This window comes from Salmo trutta, chromosome 22 (genome assembly GCF_901001165.1).
Source record: "Salmo trutta chromosome 22, fSalTru1.1, whole genome shotgun sequence".
Lineage (NCBI taxonomy): Eukaryota > Metazoa > Chordata > Actinopteri > Salmoniformes > Salmonidae > Salmo > Salmo trutta.
Window position 1 is genome coordinate 32,410,648 of NC_042978.1, and position 14,780 is coordinate 32,425,427.

The window sequence follows — 14,780 nt, forward strand, 5'->3', positions numbered from 1 at the left end:
CACAACATTCTCAGCATAGCAAATTATAGCAGATTGGAATACATCCCCATTATTTCTCTCCAGATTTAATGGCAATTGTTATTTGAGGACTGCGCTGTAGGTGATATAGAGACATGCCATTTTAATTTCGATTATAGGACATTTGAAGAGCATTTACTCACACAAACACAACCATATATTTTATGCTTCATATGTTGACAGTCTGCACATGTGAGGTTTAGAATCTGCAATGTTTGGGTCCCAAGCCAGGTCTTTTATCCTCTGCGCCACCAGGGAAGCTTTCTTGCATACATTTTATATATATATATATATATAGCCATGGCAGTATGGTCAATAAGGAATTCCAGGATTCCCTTTTAGCCTTCTTAGACATACAATAACTAACCTAGGGAAATACTGGTAACTGGGTTATTCACCATCCTCTTTATATACTGAGAACTTTTGGGCCCATATTTACAACGTATCCAAGACAATGAGTGCTGAGCAAGGATAACTTTCGCTTTTCAGATCATGAAAATTAAGCAAGAGAGGACCGTATCACACCTCTTAAAATAGGAATTGTATCAGGTGCGTTTTTAAAAAAGCTGAAGAGTCCATTTTTACACAATGTTTTATTTTTTACAGTTAGTTGAAATTCTGCATTTGTGACTGTATTAATACATCTGGACAAAATAAAGACATCATATCTTTTAGTAGATTTTTTATTTTAAAAAATCAAACAAAACATGGCACCCACTAAGGTCGATGTCCGCACCCCGTGGAAATTAATTAGCATAATACAAAATCCCCATAAAAATCTGTCAATTTAAACTCGAGATATATCCACCGCATCTGCCTAAAAACTTCCGCATTTGCAGTGAAAGGTGACAGAGCTAGAGCTCTGTTTTGTCAGACCACGAGACATCTCGAAAATCGGGCTTCTCACTAAATCGTCTGTAGTGCCCGAAAGGTTTGGACTAACATGAACCCTCTCTGGAAAGATGAGACTCTCATGAACACGATTGTGTCTTCTGAAGTCAGTACAGCCGATCTGCCAACTTCTGTCTGTAGCGTCCGAACAGTTTGTGATACACACTAATATGACCATCATAGGATGCCACCATCATAGGATGCCACCTTTCCAACAAGTCAGTTCATCAAATTTCTGCCCTGCTAGAGCTGCCCCGGTCAACTGTAAAATTGCCAAACATTTTTTGCTTTGTCATTATTTGGTATTGTGTGTAGATTGAAGAGGAGAAAAACTATTGAATCCATTTTAGAATTATGCTGTAACGTAAAAAAATGTGGAAAAAGTGGGTCTGAATACTTTCAACATAGTATAATTCACGATGCACACAAATCTCTTGCCAATGCCCACATTGACTGTCTCAATGGCAATACAATAAACAATGCACACTCATATCAAGGTTAGTGTTATTCAGAGTGCATATTGTGTTAACAAAACCAATGTCTGCCAGCACAATTGACATACACTGTATGAATACAATAACCATCATACACCGTATGAAGGGCTGCAATGAAAGCCTGAGGAAACGGATGAGGAAGCAGAGACATGGCAGTCTCTGAGGGGCTGCGGTCTGATTACAGGGACTGAGGCGCTGAAGGGTTGTGGTCCTGGAAGGCAGGAGATAATAGAGCCCCTTTTTTTCCTAGGAGAAGAGATCGCTAAGGGAATGGCCTCTCTCTGGGTCCTGCTGGGAAGGGGGTGATATGATGATGGGCAGTTGGAGATGGACACATCATGGTGAGGGAGATACTGCAGTGTTGACCAGGGTTGGGGTCGATGCCATTTTAATTCAGTCAATTTAGGAAATAAACTGAAATTAAAAAATGTTCCTCCTGAATTACAGTTGAAGTCAGAAGTTTACATACACCTTAGCCAAATACATTTAAACTCAGTTTTTCACAATTCTTGATATTTAATCCTAGTAAAAATTCCTTGTCTTAGGTCAGTTAGGATCACCACTTTATTTTAAGAACGTGAAATGTCAGAATAATAGTATAGAGAATGATTTCTTTCAGATTTTATTTATTTCATCACATTCCCAGTGGGTCAGAAGCTACCAGATGCTACCAAATACACTCAATTAGTATTTGGTAGCATTGTCTATAAATTGTTTAACTTGGGTCAAGCATTTCGGGTAGCCTTCCACAATAAGTTGGGTGAATATTGGCCCATTCATCCTGAAAAATCTGGTGTAACTGAGTCAGGTTTGTAGGCTTCCTTGCTCGCACACGCTTTTTCAGTTCTGTCCACAAATGTTCTATAGGATTGCAGTCAGGGCTTTGTGATGGCCACTCCAATACCTTGACTTTGCTGTCCTTAAGCCATTTTGCCACAACTTTGGAATTATGCTTGGGGTCATTGTCCATTTGGAAGACCCATTTGCGACCAAGCTTTAACTTCCTGACTGATGTCTTGAGATGTTGCTTCAATATATCCACATAATTTTCCTCCCTCATGATGCCATCTATTTTGTGAAGTGCACCAGTCCCTCCTGCAGCAAAGCACCCCCACAACATGATGCTACAACCCCCGTGCTTCACGGTTGGGATGGTGCTCTTCGGCTTGCAAGCTTCCCCCTTTCTCCTCCAAACATAAAGATGGTCATTATGGCCACATTTATATTTTTGTTTTATCAGACCAGAGGACATTTCTCCAAAAATAACGATCTTTGTCCCCATGTGCAGTTACAAACCATAGTCTGGCTTTTTTTTATGGTGGTTTTGGAGCAGTGGCTTCTTCCTTGCTCAGCGGCCTTTCAGGTTATGTTGATATAGGACTCGTTTTACTGTGGATATAGATACTATTGTACCTGTTTCCTTCAGAATCTTCACAAGGTCCTTTGCTGTTGTCCTGGGATTGATTTGCACTTCTCGCACCAAAGTACGTTCATCTCTAGGAGACAGAATGCGTCTCCTTTCTGAGCGGTATGACGGCTGTGTGGTCCCATGGTGTTTATACTTGCGTACTATTGTTTGTACAGATGAACATGGTACCTTCAGGCATTTGGAAATTGCTCCCAAGGATGAACCAGACTTGTGGAGGTCTACAATTATTTTTCTGAGGTCTTGGCTGATTTCCCCATGATGTCAAGCAAAGAGGAGTTTGAAGGTAGGCCTTGAAATACATCTACAGGTACACCTCCAATTGACTCAAATGATGTCAATTAGCCTATCAGAAGCTTCTAAAGCCATGACATCATTTTCTGAAATTTTCCAAGCTGTTTGAAGGCACAGTCAACTTAGTGTATGTAAACTTCTGACCCACTGGAATTGTGATACAGTGAATGATGAAGTGAAATAATCTGTCTGTAAACAATTGTTGGAAAAATGACTTGTGTCATGCACGAAGTAGATGTCCTATCCGACTTGCCAAAAATATAGTTTGTTAACAAGAAATTTGTGGAGTGGTTGAAAAACAAGTTTTAATGACTCCAACCTAAGTGTATGTAAACTTCCGACTTCAACTGTAACTGGACTGAAATTGATTAAAATCTGTTCTAAGTGTTTATATATTCAAATTGGTTTAGGTCTACAGTTTTCATATTTGGAAACTGTTCAGTTTGGCAAAGGCACTAATTGTTGTTCGAAGGAATGCCTACGTCTTTCCTTTCCTTTTCCTCCCACATATCCGTAATAAATTCTTCTGATTCCTCTGGTACTCAGGTTCATAAAGGAGACATGTTCGTAAGCGTTTTAAATCAGATTTCACAGATCAGTGTGTCATCATGGTCTTTCATGTGACTTATACTTTTGGCCCGTTTTCTGGTGTGGGAGTTTGATGTTTTACTGTAGGCTATAATGTTGCTTTATAATGCTAGCCTAAACCTTTCGTAATGAGCCAGATATGGACCTTATCCTCTCCTTCAAAGAATGTAGAGTCTATATTTCCCTCAAACTGTGCCCAAAGAAATTATTTCAAGAGAAAATTCAAAGCCAAAATTCAAAGCCAACCCATAAGAAAAACCATCAATCTTCTCTGGAACATAAATCCAAACCGAACTGAGAAATGCTAAACATTCTCCTGTCTAGATGATCAAAGACATAGATATACTGGCATTGCAATCACCTCGCAGACAAAGCCAGAACCAAGTGAGCATTGCGAGACTATCTTGCTGGGCTAGCTACATACATTCACAAAAATGGCCTTTGTATCTAGGTGTTTTCGGGGGAATCTGGGATTTTCAGAGAGGATCATGGATATGGAGGAAGCTGTCACGTTAAGTATTCATCCACAAATCTCAGGGAGAAGACATTTGTAATTATCATGTAACATATGTAAGTATCATGATAATTGTCAGAAAAAAGGCAACAAAATCTCTAAAATATCACAGTCACAGAGTATGTTTGGACCATGAACTTGTATCCTAAAGACAGAAAGATTTGCTGTAGATTGTGGAATATTGTCACAAAAGACTCAGCTGTGAAACACTGCTGACCCCTCATGGTCAGTTCAAAATTCAACACCATGTATATGAAGACTAATCCAAAGGAAGATGGCCTGACTGACACACCAGCTACGCCACATACATTTACATATTAGTCATTTAGTAGACGCTCTTATCCAGAGCGTTTTACAGGAGCAATTAGGATGAACTGTCTTGCTCAAGGGCACAACGGATCGGGGATTCGATCCAGTGATCTTTTGGTTACTGCTTCAACACTATTAACCGCTAGCCTACATGTCACTACCTAGAGATAATGGGTTTATGTTAGGTGGCATTCAATGACATCCTGAAGCTCATTGTATCCTAGAAAATATTAAAACACTTTCTCTTAAATGGAAATTGCAGATTCCACCATATCATTAAAGATAAGAATCAATTATCGGAGGATGAATCCGAATCAGATTGAGCATGTGATTGAGGAAACACGAGCAAATTATGAATTAAAAAACAATCAATAGGAGAATGATAAGAACAATGCACCCTCTCTCTAAATTCACCACATGACCATTTCATGGCTTATTTTCCACACGAAGGCACTTCTGCTGCACCATGCAATTAATCTTGTGACAAATGTTCCATACACATTATTACTGAAATATTTAACAGGAGAATTCATCTTTACACATATTATCCTCCAGTAAGTGCTAATTGAATGTGGGTAGAGGTCAGCCAAACCCTCAGACCCACTTCATTATCGCCCCGCTTTTCAAGCTCTACTGGGACAAACAAAAAAAGGGAAAGTATAAAATATGTAATTTGACAAGGGACTCACATCTCCGGGAAACACTTTTTTTTATTGTATAAAGAGTTGTAGCCCTAAATTTCTTTCACATAGAGGGAGCTGCAATAGGGTCAAAACAAGGCAGTAACAGCCTGTTCAGGAGTCTCTTAGAGTTAGGCCAACTGGACACAGGCGGGACAATGTCCATCTGCCTATAGTCCATTGTTTATAAGACATCTATAGAAAGTCTGACCCTGTGCATCTTCTAGCTGTCTCAGCAGACTCTCCTTTCTTAACAGGGCATTGAGGCTGACACAGCGAGACGTCAGGCCGGCAGAGGACATTGTGTATGTAGGTCACCCAGCGACCTGTGTCGTATCGTGTGACAGCCACAGCGGTCATTGTCCCTGTGCTGTGGTGCCGGCCGCCCAGCGGGAGGTGGGATAGGGATTGGAGTGGACAGACCACGGTGGGGCAGAGCACAGAGGCCCCCAACACGTCAGCATGAACTTTCTCATTTCCTCCCTTAACGACTTTGACATTATCAGGCCAGGCAGTGCTATGTCCAGCCGCATTACTCTCACCAGGCCTACATTATTCATAATGGCTGGAATGGTGAAGGGATACTGTAAGAGGCAGTGCTAGGGATCACAAGACTGGAGAGACAACATGGTGAAGGGATAGGAGGCAGTGCTAGGGTTCAGATGACTGGAGAGACAACATGGTGAAGGGATAGGAGGCAGTACTAGGGTTCAGATGACTGGAGAGACAACATGGTGAAGGGATAGGAGGCAGTGCTAGGGTTCAGATGACTGGAGACAACATGGTGAAGGGATAGGAGGCAGTGCTAGGGTTCAGATGACTGGAGAGAGAACATGGTGAAGGGATAGGGGGCAGTACTAGGGTTCAGATGACTGGAGAGACAACATGGTGAAGGGATAGGGGGCAGTGCTAGGGTTCAGATGACTGGAGAGACAACATGGTGAAGGGATAGGGGGCAGTACTAGGGTTCAGATGACTGGAGAGACAACATGGTGAAGGGATAGGGGGCAGTACTAGGGTTCAGATGACTGGAGACAACATGGTGAAGGGATAGGAGGCAGTGCTAGGGTTCAGATGACTGGAGAGACAACATGGTGAAGGGATAGGAGGTAGTACTAGGGTTCAGATGACTGGAGAGACAACATGGTGAAGGGATAGGGGGCAGTACTAGGGTTCAGATGACTGGAGAGACAACATGGTGAAGGGATAGGAGGCAGTACTAGGGTTCAGATGACTAGAGACAACATGGTGAAGGGATAGGGGGCAGTACTAGGGTTCAGATGACTGGAGACAACATGGTGAAGGGATAGGAGGCAGTGCTAGGGTTCAGATGACTGGAGACAACATGGTGAAGGGATAGGAGGCAGTGCTAGGGTTCAGATGACTGGAGACAACATGGTGAAGGGATAGGGGGCAGTACTAGGGTTCAGATGACTGGAGAGACAACATGGTGAAGGGATAGGAGGCAGTACTAGGGTTCAGATGACTGGAGACAACATGGTGAAGGGATAGGAGGCAGTGCTAGGGTTCAGATGACTGGAGAGACAACATGGTGAAGGGATAGGGGGCAGTACTAGGGTTCAGATGACTGGAGATACATGGTGAAGCAGTTGAAGTAGGTTTCAAATATATTCCTTTTCTGACTGACACTAAACCCCACAATTGTATTATACATATCTGAAAGACATAACACAATGCAGACTTGTTTACATTTTTGTTATTGAGCAGACACTTATTCAGAGCGACTTACATGAGCTGTTAGGGCTAAGTGCCTTGCTCAAGGGCACAATGAGATTTTCACCTAGCTGGCTCGGGGATTCGAACCAGTGACCTTTCCGTTACTTGCCCAATGCTCTTAACCAGCAGATATTATGTGTGTGACAAATTAACATATATGGATAAAGAAATCTTAAAATAATAGCTCTAATATGCCCTTTACTCAATATTAATATAAAATCTTATTTAAATTTTCTGCAACAACGACCAAGTTCTCAAACTGTCTTGTCCCTTGAATATAAATGGAAAGACAGTGTTATCTAGTGTTCACAAATGGAAGCACATCTGACAAATTTCTGCACTTTCACAGTATGATACTTTCTTCTCAAAATGATGTATTTAATCAAAAGATAACATAGCATATATCATATGAATACTTGCATTGCTTTGCATGGCTCACTCTGTAGGCTTCCTAAAGGCTTTCTATCAGTATGGGATAGAGAGAGGATCTTATCGGTTGTAAGGATGCATTGAGGAGGCAGCCTTGATGTTTGTCTTGATGTTGCATGGCATTTTCCCTGAAAAATAAAACAAATCAGTTACAGAGCAGTCTTTTTCTCAATACCTGAATGGCCTGGTACATTTCAAGTAATTTTTTGTCCAGGACTAGGAATAATCTGTCTGAGAAACCAACTGCCCTTATTATTCAGGTCTATAGAACCTTGAGCTATGGCCTTAAAGTGAATAAAACACTTAAGTGTAGCAAAGCAAGACTCAGGTCTATATGACATTCAGGATCTTCATACCTGGCTGTCCTTGCTGCTGAGGAGCACCAGGCCCCATGCCTTGCTGCTGGCCTGAACCCCCACCGATGGTGACCTGCTGTAAGGTGGGACCTCCGCTCATCATGGGCCCTTGTCCTGTGTGTCCAGGTGCCACAGGACCAGGGGGCCTGCACTTCGAAAGCCCCTTCCCAAATCCCACCGCTGCCACCAGTGCATTGGTGTCAGCAGGGTTGAAAGATGGTTTGTTCTGCCGTATAGCTAAAACAGAGAGTAGAGTGCATAAGTATAAACTCCATGACATGAATTTTAGGTTAGACCATCTGTACATCTTGAGTACATAAGCATCAATAAACTCCATAACAGTTCTTACGTTAGCTTATCTGTAAATGTTCTCAGGTAAAAAGGGAATCTTGGTTCAATCAGTGTACCTGCACTGTCTGCATCCCTGTCATCGCGAGGATTGTTCAGTTTCTCCAGTAGATTTGAACAGAGCTTGTTCAGTGTCTGGATTTGTTTCTGTTGGGAGAAAAAAAACAAGGCATTACTTTGTTACACATTGCTTCCAACTTGAGTTGTTGGATAGATAGACTACATGACAAGCACCATTTTACTTGGAATTGTGTCTTCCCACCACACAACATGAGGTTGTGTTCATTAGGGCATATGGAACAAACTGTTATAGTACCGTAACCTCACTCCACAGCTTGAAATGTATGCAAACGTTCGCAAACAGTTACGGGTGCTTGAGAGGCAGATGACCCTGGTATGAGCCGTTGTACGGCCAGTGTGCCGAGAAAGGGAGGAAGCTCACCTGCTAAGCAAGCACAGTGACGTCCGTCACGCTGGCTTGAAGTGGCTTCAATATTTTATTATCCTTTTCAGCAACGGGTGGATGTATAATTTCACTCAGTAGTATGAAAATGATACAGGTTTCCTTATGAGAACCAGGGAGCTGCTTTCCTCTCAAACTGCGGTATGATTAGATGAAGACCAAGTCGGTTTACCTGTGCCACCTCAGGTCCTATCCGGGCAGCTTCTGCACTCAGCTGTTTCTCCTGCTCCTCCACCTCTGGATCAGGCTTGGTGCGCAGGTGATCCGGCACAATCTCATGGCTGAACACAGGCACGCGTTGCTCTGTCAGTTTCTGGAGAGTGGGGGCAGTGTGTACAGCGGTAAGCAAAGAGTAGGGTATGTGTGTCTGAAAAACTATCCTCCTCTAGCCTGGTTAAACCAGACTCAATGCTTTTCTCACCATTGTTTCACTGCCTGAGTACAGCATTCAGTCTGGTTTAACCATGCTAATCCTCATCCACAGAAAAGATACTCACAGCTAGTTCTTCATCCCTGTCTGGAGACAACAGCAGGGGGATGATGATCTGCTGGCGGAAAGATGGCGTCTTCTCATTCCTCAACAGTTTATTGATGGTGTTCAACTGACCAGACAAGAGGGCAAAGTTGTCCAACACAGAGGGCCTATTGTCCAAGTATAGAGAGACAACAACTTCATGAATTAACTATTAGAGTACATTTATTTTCATACAATTATATTAATTTATCCAAATAGGTAACCAAGTCTCGCAATTGCTTTCAGCAATGCCATCCAAAAGCAACACTGGGACCTAGCTAGCTTACTCCAAACGTATCATATGCAATTTATTTATAAAGCCCTTTTTACATCAGCCGATGTCACAAAGTGCTATACAGAAACCTAGTCTAAATCCCCAAACAGCAAACAATGCAGATGTACTCCCTAGAATGGAAGGAACCTAGGAAGAAACCAGGCAAGCATACGAACTAAAGTTAGCTAACTAATGTTAGTGTTTAGCTCGTCACTTGCTAGGTAGCAGATTGTAACCAGCTAATATGATGCTGTCAGCCATCTGGGAACAAAGCAGCTAATTGTCTGACTAGACGATATTTTTAATAGCTAGAACAGCTAAGTTAGTCACTTACCATGTCAGTCGTTCATACTCGTTTTCCAACTTGTAGATGAAACTGTGAAGAGCGTTTTTTAGATGAGCTACGCGGGAAATAAGCGATTCCACGGATGCGTCCAGCAATTTTTCTTCTCGTTGCTTGACAAAAACAAAAAGACAGATTTGATTAATAACGCTTTAACATTTAGGTCTTAGTAAGTCGCTAGCAGTAACTTGGGGCAACGTTAGCTGAATACAAATAAGCATGTCATGCGATATGAGGAACTGTATTTCATTTAAGACAATTGACTGGTTCAGAATTTAACATTTTGTAGAAAAGCCACCTTACCTGCATTTTTATTAGAGTAGCAAATCTGCTGGCTAGCGAAATAAATATCTACCGGAAGTAAATAATGAGTGCAACAGTGGGAACGCTCCGCTCAGAATCATTTTTGCTTTATGTTTTAAGTTCCAAACCTTTCTAATTAGCCAGATAACCGTGTGTTACTTTGAGTCGTTATGCCGTGAAATTCTCAATAAAATATTTTATACCACTTATCTGCACTATTTTTCAGAAAGCTGGCATATTGGAATCAAAAGTAGAACTACAAAATCGTTGAAGGCCTAGCTGTTGTACTCCGGTGGAGAGACGAAGACGGAAGCATCCAGGTAACGTGTGGTTTATAACTAAATAAACAAAATACAACAACGACTCGCCTGCAGTCGTGTATGAAAACGAAGTGAACAAGTCATTATACGTCAGCCGGGGCCTGCAGATACCCACGGACTTTCATAGAATCCGCTAACGTTAGTTATGCCATACAAGGCATGGCAGACAAACAGGACAATGAGGTAATTTACTGAGGTTCATGTTTTTGTAACTCTGAGTTGCCACTAGCTTGATAAACTAACTAACTTATCCAATTAAATTCAAACAGTCAGCAGAGTAACTTGAGCTAGGGGTGTTGCAAAGCGCTCACGCCTGAACTGACCTAGCAGACTAAACTCCACTCCTTGGTGAAGGAAGTGGAGTTTAGTCCGCTAGAAGTGAGCATACCAAAGATGTCCCCTGTATTTGCTGTCAAATACAAGGGACAATTACAACAACTAGCTAGCCATATCAAACGTATCTTATGCATTAGCTTGACAGGCCATATAAAGCTATAGACCGGTTGTTTTGCCAGTGTCATGCGTCACATGAGTCGAATTAGGATCAGATTGCTGCTCATTTAGCTTTATGTCACCCACCTTATGGCATATGATACTGTCAGGAAGACTTCACACAGAATATGCAAATTAATTTAATGTAGTTTAATGTGATTAAGCCGTGTTGTGACAAGTCAAGTATCTTGCTAATATGTAGGCTATTAAACCACATTACTGAACAAAGGACACAGAGTCCTTCCCTTGCAGACCAGATAATTGATTATTTTAGTTCATGAGGATGTCAAAGTTCATCAATATGTTGGCAGAAGCAGGGTCCAGGACAACATCCTGACTCTTCTCAAAGGGCTCTGTCATTTTGTTCACGAGACAACACCAAATGTTCTAATTCTTATTCTTTGTCTTGTTCTTTTTCAGGTGGAGGAGGCAGACCAGGTGTACCTGCTGATGAAGGAGGAGTACCGTATCTCACGCAACGTACGTCTGGCCTGGTTTCTGGGCAAGCTCAATCAGGTCATCTGGCCGGTCCCAAAGTCTGAACTGGTGGGTTAACTAGCTCTACTGGAGGAGATGTAGCTAGACTTTTGTGCTGTCGCTCTAATGATAACGAGTATAAGTGTTGGCAAAACGGCGTAAACAGATCTGCGACCAGCCCAGAAATCATGTAGTAACCAAAAAGTGTTAAACAAATCAAAATATATTTTATATGAGATTCTTCAAAGTAGCCACACTTTGCCTCTGACAGCTTTGCACACTCTTGGCATTCTGTCAGCCAGCTTCACCTGGAATGCTTTTCCAACAGTCTTAAATTGTTCCCACATATGCTGAGCACTTGGCTGCTTTTTCTTCACTCTGCAGTCCAACTCATCCCAAACCATCTCAATTGGGTTGAGGTCGGGTGATTGTGGAGGCCAGGTCATTTGATGCAGCACTCCATCACTCTCCTTGGTAAAATAGCCCTTACACAGCCTGGAGGTGTGTTGGGTCATTTTCCTGTTGAAAAAGAAATGATCATCCCACTAAGCACAAACCAGATGGGATGACGAATCACTTCAGAATGCTGTGGTAGCCATGCAGGATATGTGTGACTTGAATAAATCAAATGGTAGCCATGCAGGATATGTGTGACTTCTAAATAAATCATACAGTGTCACTAGCAAATCACCATCACACCTCCTCCATGCTTCACGGTGGGAACCAGACATGCGGAGATCATCCGTTCACCTACTCTGTGTCTCACAAAGACACGGCGGTTGCAACCAAAAATCTCAAATTTGGAATCAGACCAAAGGACAGATTTCCACCGGTCTAATGTCCATTGCTCGTGTTTCTTGGCCCAAGCAAGTCTCATATTCTTATTGGTGTCCTTTAGTAGTGGTTTCTTTGCAGCAATTCGACCATGATGGCCTGATTCACACAGTCTCCTCTGAACAGTTGATGTTGAGATGTCTGTTACTTAAACTCTTAAGCATTTATTTGCGACTGCACTTGAAGAAACTTTCAAAGTTCTTGAAGTGTTCCTGATTGACTAACCTCCATGTTTTAAAGTAATGATGAACTGTCGTTTGTCTTTGCTTATTTTAGCTGTATTGCCATAATATGGATTTGGTCTTTTACTAAATAAGGGTGGTATACAGAAGATATCCCTATCTTCTCACAACACAACTGATTGTCTCATATGCATTACGAAGGAAAGAAATTCCACAAATTAACTTTTAACAAGGCAGACCTGTTAATTGAAATGCATTCCAGGTGACTACCTCATGAAGCTGGTTGAGAGAATGCCAAGAGTGTGCAAAGCTGTCATCAAGGCAAAGGGTGGCTACTTTGAAGAATCTTAAATATAAAATATATTTTGATTTGTTTAACACTTTTTTGGTTACTACATGATTCCATATGTATTATTTCATAGTTTTGATGTCTTCTCATTCCAGGGTTCTTAATCGTGTAGGTGTGTCCAAACTTTTGACTGGTACTGTATATATGCATATTGGCTCATAACTCCACCTATACAACAACAACAACAGGCCTAGCACTATACACCCTTTTTAAGCAGGGTTCATTAAGACAAGGGCATGTCAAATTCAAGGCCTTTCAGGGCATTTTTTAATCACTTAATTGGCCTCAGTGTTATACAATTTAATAATTTATATAATTGTACATATAGGACCTAATATAGACCCCCCCCACACACACACAAAAAAAGAATGCAAAAAGTGTAAAAAACACATTCTAAAATACTGTATGTGAGAATAATGTGGACTTGACTAAATACATTGGATGCATGCATGGTGATTCTTCTGTTGCCCAAGTGGCTGACGCAGGCACACATAATAAATCCATTTGAATCACCATTTGAATCACACCATTGCTGTTTTTATAATCAGAAAGCAACCAAAAAAAGGTTCCTTTTGTAATGGAAGGATTTGTATGGAAAGCGAAGTTGAAGCCTGCACTAGATATATTGTCGTTCTCATAATAACCGCATGTGGTTTTACCGCCACAGAGTAGCGGTGGGAAACAAACAAAAGTGGCCACATCTCTCACAAAAACGGATAAATAATGAAATCACAGACAACTAAAAGTGAGCAGGAGAACTTATAAATTGGCTACAATAATTACAACTTCTCAAGCACCAAATTGAGTAAATGTCTGATTTTTATTGTAAGCCTATTCCAGTACTTGAATTTCTGAGCTCAGGATTCAATTTCAAGAAGCCTACTTCAAGCCCCTTTTATTGTTTAAAATTGCAGGTGTAACCAGGGGTGAAAGTAAGGTGTACGGTCCATTACAGCGTCCCTGCAAAATAAATAGTGGGGGTACGCCGTACTGGTAAAACATGAGCCTAATCACAAAAATGAAAACAAAATGTCAAATCTATAGGCTATTGCACCACTATTTATCATTACCGCATGCCAGAGGCATGATGAATTTGCGAATGGACTTGAAAACAGGTGGTATAACCTACACGACAAAATGTGGTGGTTCGACGAGAACACTGACATTTTGCCAAGGCAGAGATGAGTGGTCGACAATGAGACGTGCGCGGCCAGCAGTGGAGGCATAAATTCTGTGAAAGATGTTGCTTTCTATTCACCACTGTTTGGATGTAGGAAATATGTTGCGAGTGGATGAATGTGCATGGGTAGCCTAGTAAAGGAGGCCTTTGAAGTGATTGTTTGACAATCAGATGAAAACGTCATGACTGATAGTGTTTATGCCACAATAAAAGGTAATACATTTAAAAAAATGAAATATCTTTACGACTAGGTCCTATTGAATAGGGATTATTTATGTCATTCCATGATTAGGCCCATAAAAAGTGTTGTACCGGGAAGAAATTCAATCTACTTTCACCCCTGGGTGTAACATAAAAACCAAAATGTATATGTCATGTTATTTCATTACCAGATAATATTGTGAATAAATACACTAGGCTATGTAATTTGTTGTCATTATATACAGATTAATTAATAGGAATAGTGTTGGGTGTTGCACAATAGTGTATCCTACACAATTCTGTAGAGTAAACTCTGTCCAATCTGAGGCTAAAAAACATATGAAAACGTGAACTCATTACCTTGATGCTTTCTCTGTTAAATCTTACGAGACCCTGCTGTAAATCAAGCAACCAACCGATGAACATCAATTCGCTAGGGATATTAGATCCAACCTGGATCCAGGCACAACTGTCTTCACCGTCATAAAAAATGAGACACCAAAATATTCTAGACATTCCTCACCAACATTGTTTTACAGCACTTGGGCTGTTGCATCGCTTGAGCTATCACAACAGCTGTTCTTCACTTGACAGTCATTCAGAAAATTCCTTCCTGGATCAGATGATGATTTGTGAAGATATGGCATAATTAAACAGCTCGATACCAAATGGGCATCCAAAAAGTATAATGCATAATTATGGAAGAGTCAATCAATCAAATGTATTTAAAAGCCCATTTTACATCAGCAGATGCTTATATAGAA

At 41.2% G+C, this 14,780-nt stretch overlaps 1 protein-coding gene across 1 annotated transcript; it reads right to left on the minus strand.

The window, feature by feature from the left end:
- Positions 1-5,226: 5,226 nt before the first annotated feature.
- LOC115158603 (mediator of RNA polymerase II transcription subunit 8) lies at positions 5,227-10,258 on the minus strand. The gene is made up of 7 exons (XM_029707764.1): positions 9,982-10,258; positions 9,670-9,791; positions 9,045-9,189; positions 8,720-8,860; positions 8,144-8,231; positions 7,737-7,973; positions 5,227-7,508 (listed from the first exon to the last, which is right to left on the minus strand). The coding sequence occupies exons 1-7, from the start codon at positions 9,985-9,987 to the stop codon at positions 7,441-7,443; spliced, it is 807 nt and encodes a 268-aa protein (XP_029563624.1). The 5' UTR covers positions 9,988-10,258; the 3' UTR covers positions 5,227-7,440.
- Positions 10,259-14,780: the final 4,522 nt, after the last annotated feature.